This window comes from Lutjanus erythropterus, chromosome 7 (genome assembly GCF_056507025.1).
Source record: "Lutjanus erythropterus isolate fLutEry1 chromosome 7, fLutEry1.hap2, whole genome shotgun sequence".
Lineage (NCBI taxonomy): Eukaryota > Metazoa > Chordata > Actinopteri > Lutjaniformes > Lutjanidae > Lutjanus > Lutjanus erythropterus.
In genome coordinates, this window is record NC_139323.1 from 39,607,998 (window position 1) to 39,621,324 (window position 13,327).

The 13,327-nt window shown below is 41.3% G+C and overlaps 1 protein-coding gene across 1 annotated transcript in view; it reads left to right on the forward strand.

Moving 5' to 3' along the window:
* hmcn1 (hemicentin 1) overlaps positions 1 to 13,327 on the forward strand; it is a 102,396-nt gene that overhangs the window by 24,882 nt on the left and 64,187 nt on the right. The window contains exons 3-9 of the mRNA XM_084723737.1: positions 1,937 to 2,095; positions 2,178 to 2,300; positions 3,475 to 3,646; positions 5,401 to 5,507; positions 11,779 to 11,899; positions 12,021 to 12,284; positions 12,381 to 12,525. Of these exons, the coding sequence (XP_084579863.1) occupies positions 1,937 to 2,095; positions 2,178 to 2,300; positions 3,475 to 3,646; positions 5,401 to 5,507; positions 11,779 to 11,899; positions 12,021 to 12,284; positions 12,381 to 12,525 (1,091 nt within the window). The remainder of the gene's footprint in view (positions 1 to 1,936; positions 2,096 to 2,177; positions 2,301 to 3,474; positions 3,647 to 5,400; positions 5,508 to 11,778; positions 11,900 to 12,020; positions 12,285 to 12,380; positions 12,526 to 13,327) is intronic.

The following is a 13,327-nucleotide window of genomic DNA, read 5'->3' on the forward strand; positions in this document are numbered from 1 at the left end:
CTTCACCTGCTCAACCCCTGAAGAGGTTTTGGCCAGAGTGCGTGGAAAAGATACTCTTTGGAATTGACATTATTCTTAAAATTGAAATTCTTCTGACGTGAACTTTATTGTTTCAGAGAGCGAAGATGTGAGGCAATGCTGCATATTTCTAAACCACAAGAACAAAAGTGCAGAGAGGGGTTATCGGGCTCAGTGTTGGAGGCAATCAGGGAATGAGGGAGTGGATTTTTTTGGCGGACGGGGAGATGTTGAGGTTCAGGAGAGATCGTGGCCTAAAATCATGGGTCACTCCATTCCAGATGTTGCTCCTGGGGGTGATGCATCAAAGCTAACTATTGAACCCCTCAGAAATGCGTCTGTTGGAATGCTGCAGAGGACATTTGTCTTTGACCTCACCAATAAGACAGAGAGACAGACAGAATATAAAGACAGATCGAACGCTCACATCCGCACAAACCATCACACGTTTTTAACTACATTTATTACTTCTGTCAGTTTGTTGGAACGAGAGCAGCCACATATCTTCACAAGCTATGAAGTTCATTAGATATTGGCAGTCTCTTCAATATTTTTCCGAGACATAATTTTAGTGCTATATATGTGTTGCTGATAGCTGACAGATCTTGGCGAGGCAGCAGATGGTGGAGCAGCTACTGCGATGTCAGATGCAACCAGCTGAGATCTGCAAAGTACCATCAACGTGAATGTGCACAAAAAAATAGGCTGATCTGTCCAGTATTATGCAAGGTTAGCTGCGGACAAGATGTAGGTCCCCTGATCAAACACACAAAGAAGAGAACGCATGAGAGCCTCCATGCTTATGCCTGGCAGGGATAATAATTATGAACATGACAATATGTCCAAACTTCTCAATTAAAACTATTTATTTCAAACATTACATTACTTTCAATTTGATGTTGCCTATATATTGGTTGGAGCGTGCATGTCCCGATGTCAGAGAGTTAATGTTTTGGCATCGAGCTGATTAATGAATTTAATTTAATCAAGTTACCAGTATCATGTCCAAGTTTCACAAACTGGTCACACATTAATGCATTCACTGAATCTACAAGAGTCGTATCCAGTTCATGCATTTTCAGTACTGTTTCAGGACCGTAATGTGCAGGAATATTCACATTATTTTTAGAATTCAGATTAATTAATTCATTTATTCATTAATTCTTGAGGTTAGATCTCAAGTGACCCCTTGAAAATGGGAATACCAGTTTTGCCAACATTGGAGGGTTATTTAGCCTCCTGTCCAACAAGCTGGTATGGTTGACGTGACATGAATGGATGTTTTAGGTCATCTAGTGTCACATGATACCACCAGTATCTTCACTCCAGCTTAAAGGGAAAGTTCACCCCAAAATCAAAGATGCATATTTTTTCTTTTTACCTGTAGTGCTATTCATCTATCTAGATAGTGTTAGTCTGAGTTGCAGAGTTTTTGCAAACTGCTTGTGGTCCTCAAAGAGCCAAAAAATGATCTTGAGTAACTGGGTCCACGTGGATGAATAGCACCAGAGGCACGAGGATGTATTTTTGACTTTGGGGTGAACTGTCCTTTTAAAACCTGAGCCGAGCAGAAAGGCAGACAGATTCACGGAGCTGGATCTGAAAATATTCTGGCTCTACATGCTGTTCTTCCCCCACTACCCATTTCTGCCATGTCTGGCCTCTTTGTGTGATTCGGTTAGCTCACAGAACAAGACTCTGTTGTTGAGCGCTGGCTCTCGCTCGTTCTTCAGAGACAGACCATCAAATTAGCAAATAAAACAACCGCTGATGGACTCCAATCCAATATATTTGTCCAATCATCCAATGCTACCATGCATTTCCCGAGACTGCATATTATAACCAACATACTTGTTGGAGGCTCACAAACTCACACATACAGTTGTACATACTGTCATGATATCCTTGTGTTTCTCAGGGAGGTGGGGACTGTCCAGAGATGAGCGTTGGTGCCATTAAGATCGCCCTGGAGATCTCCTTGCCTGGGTCCTATATTTATGTCTTCACAGACGCCCGGTCCAAAGATTACAAGCTGACCCATGAAGTCCTGCAGCTCATTCAGCAGAAACAGTCACAGGTCTGGATATTACTGTTATATATAGTCTATGGTAAACTGATTTAGATGCAAAGAGATCACGTTTTTGTGTGTGTGTTTGTAGGTGGTATTTGTGCTGACAGGGGACTGTGATGACAGGACTCACATCGGCTACAAGGTGTACGAGGAGATCGCCTCCACCAGCTCTGGGCAGGTCTTCCACTTAGACAAGAAGCAGGTCAATGAGGTAAGTTCATTACTGAACAGAAATGTGGAGCTGCACTTCTGCTCCCTTTGCTTCTTTGAAAGTACAAGTTTTCAAGTTTCCGACTCAGAAAAAAAAAAGACTTTCTGTTTTGAAAAGACGTGCCTCGGTCACAGTATTCAAATCATTTCAGCTTGGCCTGCTTGGTTGTACCCCTAAGCCGTGTAAATTAAATGGCAGCAGAAGCTTTTACAGCCTCTCTCGTGTCTTTTGCTGTGCCCATGTTCGAGTCTGCACTCCAGATCTCATGTGCAGGAAACGTTTAATTGATTGATGCATACCGTAGCTCTTTTTAACCTTTCCAAGAAATGTAAATCTACAGTCTTGGACTGGGCAGTGAGTCAAAGCCTGCAGTCTGAGTAGCATGGCTGTTTTATTACTGTAAGATAGGAGTCTTTGCAAGGGGAGGAAGAGTTTGAACAATTTTGTATGAAGATAGCATAAGAGGTCTTTGCTCTGTGTCCCTCTTTTTAGCAAGACGTTTGCATGATTACACACATCACTCCATGTACAGTCTGTGCCTCCAGAGCAGGTTTCAAAGGAAGTAATGACTTAAATTAGAGGAGTAGTTTTGAGAAACATTAATATCAAATATCTTGACTGTGCTTAGATTTGGTTTTGCAGCGCTCACTCTAAAACTGATTTAAATTGACATGGACAGATTGATGTGCAAAAACGCCCGTGGCTTTCAGGAACTGAAGGATGAAAATTAATGGAAAAATCAAGAAATTGTAGTTTTTGTTGCAAATCATATCCCCTTCCTCAGTGCAGCCAGCACTGTGTCACATTACTCTCATGTCTCATACGCCTGTTTCTTTACACGTTCTGAGTTAAACAGCGTCTGGGTCTCACACAGTAGCTGCTGAGTTCTCCAGAGGGACACAGGGGAAACGGGGGGGCAGAACACGAGGGAATGTGAGAAACTTCTTGATGAAAGCTTTGCACATGTTGAGGGGATGACCTTGTGTGCAGCTGAGGGGGTAAATGTGTGTGTGTGTCTGTGTCTGTGTGTGTGTCTGTGTGTGTGTGTATTAATGTTAAAAAAAAAGAGGTCTAGAAATACACAACCTTCTCTATCTTATAGACAGATTACATTTCCCACGATGTAAGTGAAGTGTAATTCCTGCTTTCTTCTGTTTTTTTCCCATCGCTATAGGTTCTGAAATGGGTGGAGGAGGCGGTGCAGTCATCCAAGGTCCACCTGCTGTCCACTGATCACTTTGCTGGGGTCAGCAACACTTGGCAGATGCCCTTTGACCCCAGTCTCAAGGAAGTCACCGTGGCCCTCAGCGGCCCAGCACCCAACATTGAGATTAAAAACCCACAGGGTACGATAAATGTCACCGTACATAAACAGGATTATTTTTATAATGAGTGGATGAATGCAGATGCTTCTTTTTATGAAGGCTCATTTAATGGTTTGATGAGAGTGACAGCGTGAGCTTCACAGTTACTAGATCTCAGCTCGTCTGAACGTCTCTGGGAGATTTTAAACTGACATGTAATACGACCGTATAATCAAAACACCAAATGAGGGAATAAATATTGTTTGCAAAAATGATCTTCCATCGCTCCAGCTGAGCAGCTCAGACTTAAAGACGCCAAAAGCATGGAAGCTGTTAGAGCTGCATGCTGTCACTTCATGTTAGGTTTTCCCCATTTCTAAATGAATGGCTGAAGGAATTACTCCCTTCATGTTTATTTTCACTTTCTGCCCATTAAGAAACAAACAAACTTAAAAAAAAAAACACACATAAGGAGACTCAGGCATTACATAAAGTAGGACAAGCAAATTTAAAAATCCTCCATACTAACATATTATAAACTGTCTAGTAAGAATAATAGAAATTTGCAGTCCAGTATAGGACATAAAAAGCCGTACATGTCAAACATACTCAAGTACGATCTTATGCCACTGTTAAATTCTTCAGCAAGACCACAGGCGAGACTCGCGTCTCTATTTCGCACTTGAGACACAGAGGGGGGTCAGCATCCAACTTTTGGGAGCTGGGAAGGGGATATACATGTGTTAAATATATTAAATATATGTATTTAATCTTGAGTTGAATAGTTCTTATTCTGTTACAGACACTTTAGGTCCTCACACTCCTTTTCCCATGTCCCCTTTAAGTGAAGGCTTCCTGTACCACCGTCCTCTTTGAGCAGTCCTTTCATTTTCGTGTGTCCGGTTATTTTAGACACTCTTCACATGTGAATGGAAAAACCGCTAAAATTTTCTGACTCACAATTACTGCAATTGTAGTATTTTTCTGTATCAATACTGTAATACAGAACTTTTTACTGTAAAGGATGTGATTATTCTTGATTATGCCTGAGTCTGCGATATTGGTTGCACAGATAATGGCACAAACCTTGATAATCAATCAACCAATCAATCAAACTTCATTTATATAGTGCAATTCAAAGTGCTTTACAGATGACTGACAATAAGACCATAATTGGGGGAAGTAAAAAGTATAGATGAACTAGTGAGTAAAAACAAAGAAAAAAACAATATTAATAAAATAGACTTTAATAAAGCTTAATAAAAAAACAAACAAAACTGATTTAAGGGATTAAAAAACTATTCTGATAATAATAAATTGACAGATAATGTTAATAAAATACAGTTAAATAAAATAAAACTATTAAAATATTTAAAAATCAATAAAGTTCATGCCTGTAAGCCATTCTTAATCAAAATCCTGGCAGCAGAAGAAGGTTTATGTTTTAAAATTTCAGACTCTCCCAGTCAAGCCTGTATCTGTCTAAACATCAAGTGTAAACTTAAGGTTTTAGGTGTCTGTCTCTCGAAATCAGAGAGTAGAAGCTTTTTCTAGAAAATTTTACTTTTTAGGAAATTAAGTTAACTGTAGAGGCTGACGTACGGGACACAGACCAGGCAGAACTGAGTGAGTACACCGACAAAAACAAACCTTCATCTTTAAATTTTAACAACTAAAGTCAATATTTTACATGTAGCTTGCAGCCACGCACCAAGAAGTGTTAAGAAATTATTTTTTATCAGTCAGAGCTGCAGGAAATCTGAACACTCGTCTCTGTTTTCATGTTTGGCCTCCAGGGAAGCTTGTGGGGAAGAGTGATGGCCTGACTGAGCTCCTGCACATTCCCAACTCTGCCAAAGTTGTCAACATCAAGGACCCGCAGCCCGGGATGTGGACTATCAAGGTAAACAATTCATTCTTTACCTGGGAATGTGTGTAAAATTACAGGCTTCCCCTAACAATTCCCAGAGCGAGCTGTCTTTTACTTAGACTTACTGCAAATAGTTCAGTAGTGTAACCTTGGAATGAGGTCACAGCTCACACCCCAGGAGGGAGCTATGCCCTCGAGGAAGGTTCTTAAGTTGAATTACTGCAGTAATATATCAGTATGTTGAGATACAGTGATATGTAATCAATTTAACATGCGTGACAGCTGGTGGAAGCATCTCTGAGCAAACAAAACAAAAAAAAAAACACGATCAGAAGGACATATTTGAGATGATCTTTACGACAGTCCTGGTGGATGGAGATAAAGTGTGTTCAAGGCCTCTGCTGTCAACACAACCTGCTACATTTTTGTTCGGGGCACCCTTGCTGTTTTGTCGAAACTGTTGGCACCCTGCTGTCAAGGTAATGCAAAAAAAAAAAAAGGGTCACACATTTGACTGGCCGCATTGTTGGTGCCAGATGTTGGGAAATGACAAGCATTTTTACCTGAGTGATTTGTTGAAGGGGCCTCGGTAGCACCAGTAGTCTCAGAAGACTCCTGCTGGGACACTTTCCCCTCATCTCTGCATAGCTGTGTTTTGTGTTACTGTCCGTCTGATTTACAGGAGAAGAGATTTGGTGAAAAAGTGTGTCATCTCTGCAGAGCATAGTTGCGGTGCAGGTGAGGATGCATGTTTAGCTGCGCCTCCACCAAATCCTTGAAACCCATATCAACGCGTATCTAAACCCTCGATCTGTTTTGCGTTTCAGTCACAGACAGTACTCTTAAAAGTAGGCGAGGACGTTACCGGGCTTCTGGGCTAGCATCTTTCACTTTTCCACCAGTTGGGAAATAACTGGCGAGACTTTTCTTGGTCTGGAGAAACTGCAGCTGTTTGAGAAAAGGCTGCAGGCAGCAAGACAAAAGTCTGCTGAGAAAACAAAAAACTGGAGAGTTTGGGAAATTCTGCTTCAGAGTGCAGACGGGACGACACTGGTTGCTCAGGTTCTCTCTGGCCAATCATTGGTCCACAGTGCATTAAATCCATCTTTTAGTAGCAGGAATGAAAGAGCCAGTGGAAATGCAGAAATAACTGTCCTAAAGTGTAACAGCCTGAACTGAACTGGACTTGGTGGAAACAGGGCTTATGCTGAAGCTACGCTGTAGGTCCTCTTAAGGATTTAATTTCCTATGATTTGTTCTGGCACTTCTACGCTCTTTTTTATTCTTGTACAACATGTGGCACTTGGCTCTCATCACTTACAAATCCATGAAACTTCCCTGAATGGTGTCCCTTTAATGTTCTGCCTCTCCTTCTATTGTATTCAAAATTTAAATGGCATGCCTTCAATTAGAGTTACCTCAAAAAAAAATATGGATGTGGTACTTTCAAAGCAGCCCACTATCACGGCAGTTTGTGAACCATTCACAAATAATAATATGAACTAATGTAGTAGGCCTGTAATATATAAAGGACTCTTACACAGGAGACTGGTGTTTGGTTCCCATGTGAGGTCAACCACATAGTTTTGGTGTGTAACCTTAGCCAGTACCTTTATTTTGAAAGTTTAAGCAGATATTGCATATTTATTATTGGTAACCTGACCAATTGGGATTCATATATATTGAAAGTCATGTTGATTGCATCTTTTTAAAATAAATTAATGATGATTAATTAAATTTAAATTATTCTATAAAACCATTGTTGTTGTTGTTGCTGTTAGCATGTTGTTAGCCGCCCAAGATGCCTTGAGTCGAGTCTGTCTGTGTGTCTGACTTGCCAACCAATCAGAGGCTATGATCTCAACATGAGCTTGAACCTTCAAAATAAAATTACATAACCTCATCACAGTCACAAAAAAAATGGAAAAATTGTGTCCATTTACACAAATCTAGTAAATATATTTCGTCAGCGTTTTACAAACTGCCATGACGCTGTGTTGCTCAACCAGTTGTTCAAACAAATTTTGTTTTTGGACTGAGGTTGATTTATTGTATAAGATGAAACAAGGCTGTTCCAGCTGTGTCTGCACTTAACCCACAGGTTAATCTCATGCTGTTGTGTGTCACTAAACACCAGTGTAAGGACTCCTTTCTCTGTTCACATAGAAACAACTGGCGGGAGATCAACATTTCTAACTGTAGTATAGCTGGCCATCTTTTTCCTCCTGCGTGATGGAGATTAAAAACACTCCACAGTATGTTGCATTACCTCTGGCAGACCTTTTGCAACTTTTGATTGATTGTTTACATTAAATATTTCTTTTTTGGCCTCGTAACACTCAGTCTTCTCTGTTGGGGACACTTATGAGATGAAACTTTGGGATCAAAAGATGCTCAAAGATGAACTGTTCTGCATCGCTGTGTGCTCTGTTTAATATCAGCCTCAACATCACATCACAAGGCTTTGATTGAGGAATTTGCTTTCTGCCAGTTAATATTCTGACCTTTTCCATGGACAGTGCTCACAGAAGTGATGAGGGAAATCAAACAGACATAAAGAAGAGAAACTGCATCCTCCTGTCATATTTCTGTCCTGTGGCTACCTCTAATTCTTCTCCCTGTCTCATCTTTCTTCATGAATCTTTCTGTCACTTATCTTCTTCTCTGTTTCCTCGTGCATCTTCATCCAAACACATTAACTCCTCTAATTCTCTCCTGCAGAGAAGCACAGGAGGATCTTCTGTTCTCTCTTTTTTTCCCCCCCATTTGTCCTGTTGGACACTGCCGTTTCCAACCTCAGTCCCCCACATCGGTCTATCTGGCCCGCAGACTAAAAATATCTCCCTGTCATCTGTGTTTCCCAGGACATCAACAGAAATGTGGATAAATACTTTAGGGGGATTTCGCTGTTCTGCCATGCTGGGTTTCTGTAAGACTAATGGCCCGTGACACCCCAGTGTAAAGCCAGGCCATAGATTGTGTGTGAAAAGGAATTTGATCCTTTTTAATCTGCCTTTAATTGGATGTTGTGGTGGTGGGCTCACCCCGCTATCACCCCCTCCTCCTTCAATTTTACACATAGTTTTTGCTACCATACATTCCCTTTGTGCTAAATACATCCTATATTCTGCTGTTACTAAGTGTAATCAGTGTGCAAATACTGTACTGGTAACCGGTGTAGAAGAAATAATGCAATTTTCTTGTCATATTCTGATTTTTTAAAACTCTGACCTGCCGATTTCGTTCTTTCTAAGAATTCCAGCTTACAGCATGCATAAACATTTTGGACTCAGGACCAATAAATTCGCTGGTTTAACTGGGAGACAAAACAAAAATAATTTCCCAGTTGGAAAAATGCAGATTTTTGGGTCATTGGTTAGGATAGTGTTAGTGTTGGTGTTAGTGTTTGTTTTAGTTTTAGGTTTAGGTTTAGGGTACGTCACCAGGAAATTAATGCAAGTCTGTATAATGTCTGCATAGATGACAGTAAAGTAAACTGGTGTTTGTGCCTCTCATGTTAAAATATGTGTCTACTGAAAGCCATCCAGGTGAGACTTGTGCCGCAGTGACCTCAGCACTGATGAGCGCATTTAAGCTTCATACTGGATTTTATAGCCCGTGATAATAGTTTAGACAGGCTGTAATTTTAAAAGCGTGCAAACAGCTCAAAGGAAGTACTGTGCCAGTGACCGGCTTTACTCTGCTTCTTTGTGTCTGCTCCCGTCTCTTCTGTCCTGAGGTATCCTGCTGACCACAGGACGCATCAGATCATTTAAATAATGAAGGAGAGGAAGCAGGCCACTGTTTTTAAAGGACTTGAAGCAACTGGGATGCTCAGTGAAGAGCCTTTCCCTGCTAAACACAGAGAAAACAAAGAATGAGCAGAACTTTTGAACTGTGCAGCATCTTCAGTTTAAAACCATTGTGTTCCCTTGTGCCTCTTGATGCCCATTTTGGAGAATAGGACTGAATACTTAATTCTAACTTCATGAAAATATAATATAATGTAACCTTTAAAGAATCTCAGACACTTTAGTTTGGAGTATTGCAAAGGGTCTTCAGTAAAGTCTGCACTCAAATCATATTTTAATGTCACTTAATGATTAAAGAAAATAGTGCATTTAGATCAGTTTTCTCTCAAATCCAACTTTGTATAGTGACTTAACTGGTTTTCTTTTTGCGTGTTAAAAACAATCAGATCAGTAGGTTTTCAGTGTGAAGGTCTGCGTCATTCGTCTTATTCCAGCCACAGAGGAGCTGATTCAGCTGAGTGAGGGTGTATCTGAGACCTGCGCTGTCTGGGTGGGTGTGAAATTGGGAAATGAGTAGCTTTAATGACAGGGACTATTCTTGTCTTTCGTAACAGCATGACCTTTAAAGGACCTCTCCCCTAATTATGGCCTTATTTACAACCAACTAATGACCCGGGATAATTCCACGGCGGCCATTAAGGCAGGTTTGATGACCACGACATGTATTGTTTTTCATGATGGCAGGCATTAGCATTTAAGGGCTGTGTCAGATCCCCTTTGTCCTGATGTCACCACATTGTTTGAGCCATTTCACCTCCAGCTTTGCTCTCTGTCTGCACCACACCGTCCCGTTTGGTAGTTTTCTTTCCACCGGGAATTGGAGTTGTAAAAACAGTAAAATACAGTAAATCCACACATTATCTTTCATTTCAGGCAATTGTAAATGACAGTTTAGGTTTGCATGCCTCACTCTGCATCGTGAGTCAGTGTGTGTGACACCTTCGGTGTGTTTTACCTAAGGTGAGGAGTTTCCACCTCTCACCAACCTATATTTCATTGTAATTACTCTGTCTCTGTCTCTCAGAGCTTCAAAAGACCTCCACGTGATGAAGACCACATGAGCCATTAGCCTCTCTGTGATTATAGTGGTCGTCTTTCTGTAATTAAAACGCGAATGTCAGACTGAATGGGTCATCTCTAAACTGTGGATGTTTTATAAGCTCGGCTGTGAGATATTCAACAGTCAGCATCGACTTACTTAGAAAGGCTTGTTTATACATGCAGGGATGGTTGGCACACAAAAGGCTGTTACACAACAGCCCGGTGTGTCTGTGTCTGTCATTTAGACCACTCAGTGCTGCCTTTGATGCAGCAGCTCTTCTGTCTTTTGTCTCTGAGTTATATAAAACTTACCACCATCAACTGTCAGCCAGGGTTTTTGTCCAAATCAGTTTGGGCAAAATATCTAATACTACTCATAAAGTTTGTTTTAAATGGTAAAGATCATATGGAGTGCCTGTTTTATATAGACTCTGATCTTGCACAGTATATTAAAGGAATAGTTTGGATTATTCACAGTGGGGTTGCATGAGGCAGCAGTTCAGGACAGGCTGTGAATAGGGTGAGGCAGCAAAACATATTTTAGCAACCAAAACAAGGCAAACCTACACAAATTAATATCAGTTGAAGTTCATGCTATATTTAGAATATTTTCACTGCTTTACCTTGGCATCAGGCAAACTTTTCTGAAGGGAGCTGTCATTATGTAAGCCAAATATCACTCCCTTCAAACCATCCAGATTCAACTGGAAAAATCAGTCATTTCACCTCGCAGAACACAGGAGCTGCTGGTCTACCGCTGCCCTGATTGGTTAGTTTGTTTGTTCGAGGTTATTGTGTGACTTTGGTGTTTAAATGTTCAGTTCAAGTCACACAAATAAACTAACCAATCATGACAGTGATTAGGCCAGACCACTCCCATGTTCCGTGATGTAAAATTACTGATTTTGCCAGAGGAGTTTAACAAGAGGGAATGATATTTTGGCTTACACTGTGGTGGCTTCCTGTTGGAAAAGGCTGCCAGAAGGCAAAGTAAATTTGGCCAAATAAAATATCCAAATTGCTGAAGCTGCAATCGTTTGATAAAGGAGAAATGTTTGACAAAGCAGGATTATAATGAAGAGACGCCCTGGCCTACAAATCTAGTTCTCTGGATGTAAGAAAACATGTTTGTTTGGTACAGACTCCAAGAAATGTCATTACGATTTTGATCTTTGTTCAATTAAAGTAAAAATTTTGATCCAAAAATGATTATTCCCACTAATCGTTAATCAGAAGAACCACAATATTATGTTTTTACCAAATCATGCAGCTCTAAAATAAAGAAAACTACTAATCTACTGTAGGTAATACACTGACTATTGAGAACTACCTCATATGACCCCACTTCAAATAACCCGAACTATCCCTTTAAGACAAAACCTTTTCACGAAGATGAAGCCAGAAAAGTAGTTTTAAGTCCAGGACGTACATGTCCCCTTTCTTTGATGCAGACCTCTAGTGAAGGAAGACACTCAGTCCGTATCTCAGGTCTCAGCACCATCGACTTTCGGGCCGGGTTTTCCAGGAAGCCCAACATGGACTTCAAACAGACCTCCAGTCGGCCAGTTCAAGGTCAGTGAGGTCAACCACACCGCAGCAGTCGTCTGTTTTTATTTTCACCTGTCGTTTTCACTTACATCTTTTAGCTTTAGGGACAGCGAAGTACTCGGTAAATGTTATACCAATTTTCCAGGTATTCCCACCCACATCCTCCTGAACACCACCGGGCTTTCACCTCCTGCTCGGGCCGACAGGCTAGAGCTCCTGTCAATCACGGGCAAAGTGATCAAAACTTTGCCGATCCGGTACTACCCTGAGCGGCAGCCGTACGGCCTCTGGAACATCACAGAGTTCATCCCGCCAAACGAGGCGTTCTTCCTGCGGGTGACGGGATACGACCTTGACGGATTCCTGTTCCAGAGAGTCTCCAGCGTTTCCTTCTCCAGCATTATACCCGGTCAGTGACGCAGGTTGTGATGGATTGCTTAGTAGTTTCATTGATTAACAAGATGAATGATTAACTTTGCAGTTTTCTCCTTTATCTCACTTTTAGATGCCCCGAAGGTGCTGATGCCAGCCACGACTCCTGGTTACTACCTCCAGAGAGGGGAGGTGAGATGCCAGGTGGAGAGCCTGATCCCCTACACTCTGCGTTTCAGCAGGGACGGGAAGCGACTTGGGGTGGACCAGCTCTTCAGGTGAGCAGGGCTGAGGGAGACTGCATGTGTCAGTTCAGGGTCTGTCTTTTAAGTTTTTAGTTATGTAGCCCAAAATCAGAAATTTTCTTCAAAGTGGTTTACAGCACTCTCTCCTCCTTGATTTCTCTGGGCATATCATGCCATACTAATAACCTTTCAGAAGCAGAGCGTTTCGCCTTCCTGATTTTGTTGATTTGGTCTTTTCTTTTGCTTATACTATGGGTAAGTATGCAGCGCTGTGTAGAATGACGGCTGCAGTGGAATCACAGAATTACACCTACAATTCACATGAGGACAAGCTTTTCCAGGGCAGAAGAGGGATCCCTCCTCTGTTGACCTTTCGAATATCAACAGGAAAAGACTGTAAAGTTCATACCTCTACCAAAACTTAGCAATTGTCCAACTTGTTTACTGGTAAGTGATTAACACGTATTTATGACTGTACCTGAACTGTGACTTGGGATACATCTGTTAAACTCTTAGCCACCTTTTAAGCGTTTCAGATGATTATCACAGCAACATGTGGTTGCTGCATATCAGAGCTGCCCTTCGACGCGCAGCCACGTCATGTCATGTTAAACCTGGAGATGAGCTCTGCAGATGCACTTTGTTTTTGGATTTGACTGATGATGAAGTGTTTGCTCCTTCTTCTCTCTCTGATGGACACACAGACACATAAAGTTTGAGGATGATACAGTAGTCTTCAGTCATTTCCATAGAGAAGCCGTGACAGTCACCTCTTTGTGCAATGACTTATGGTTTCCCATTTTTTTAAAATGATCTCTGTCCAGGAGGCAGACAG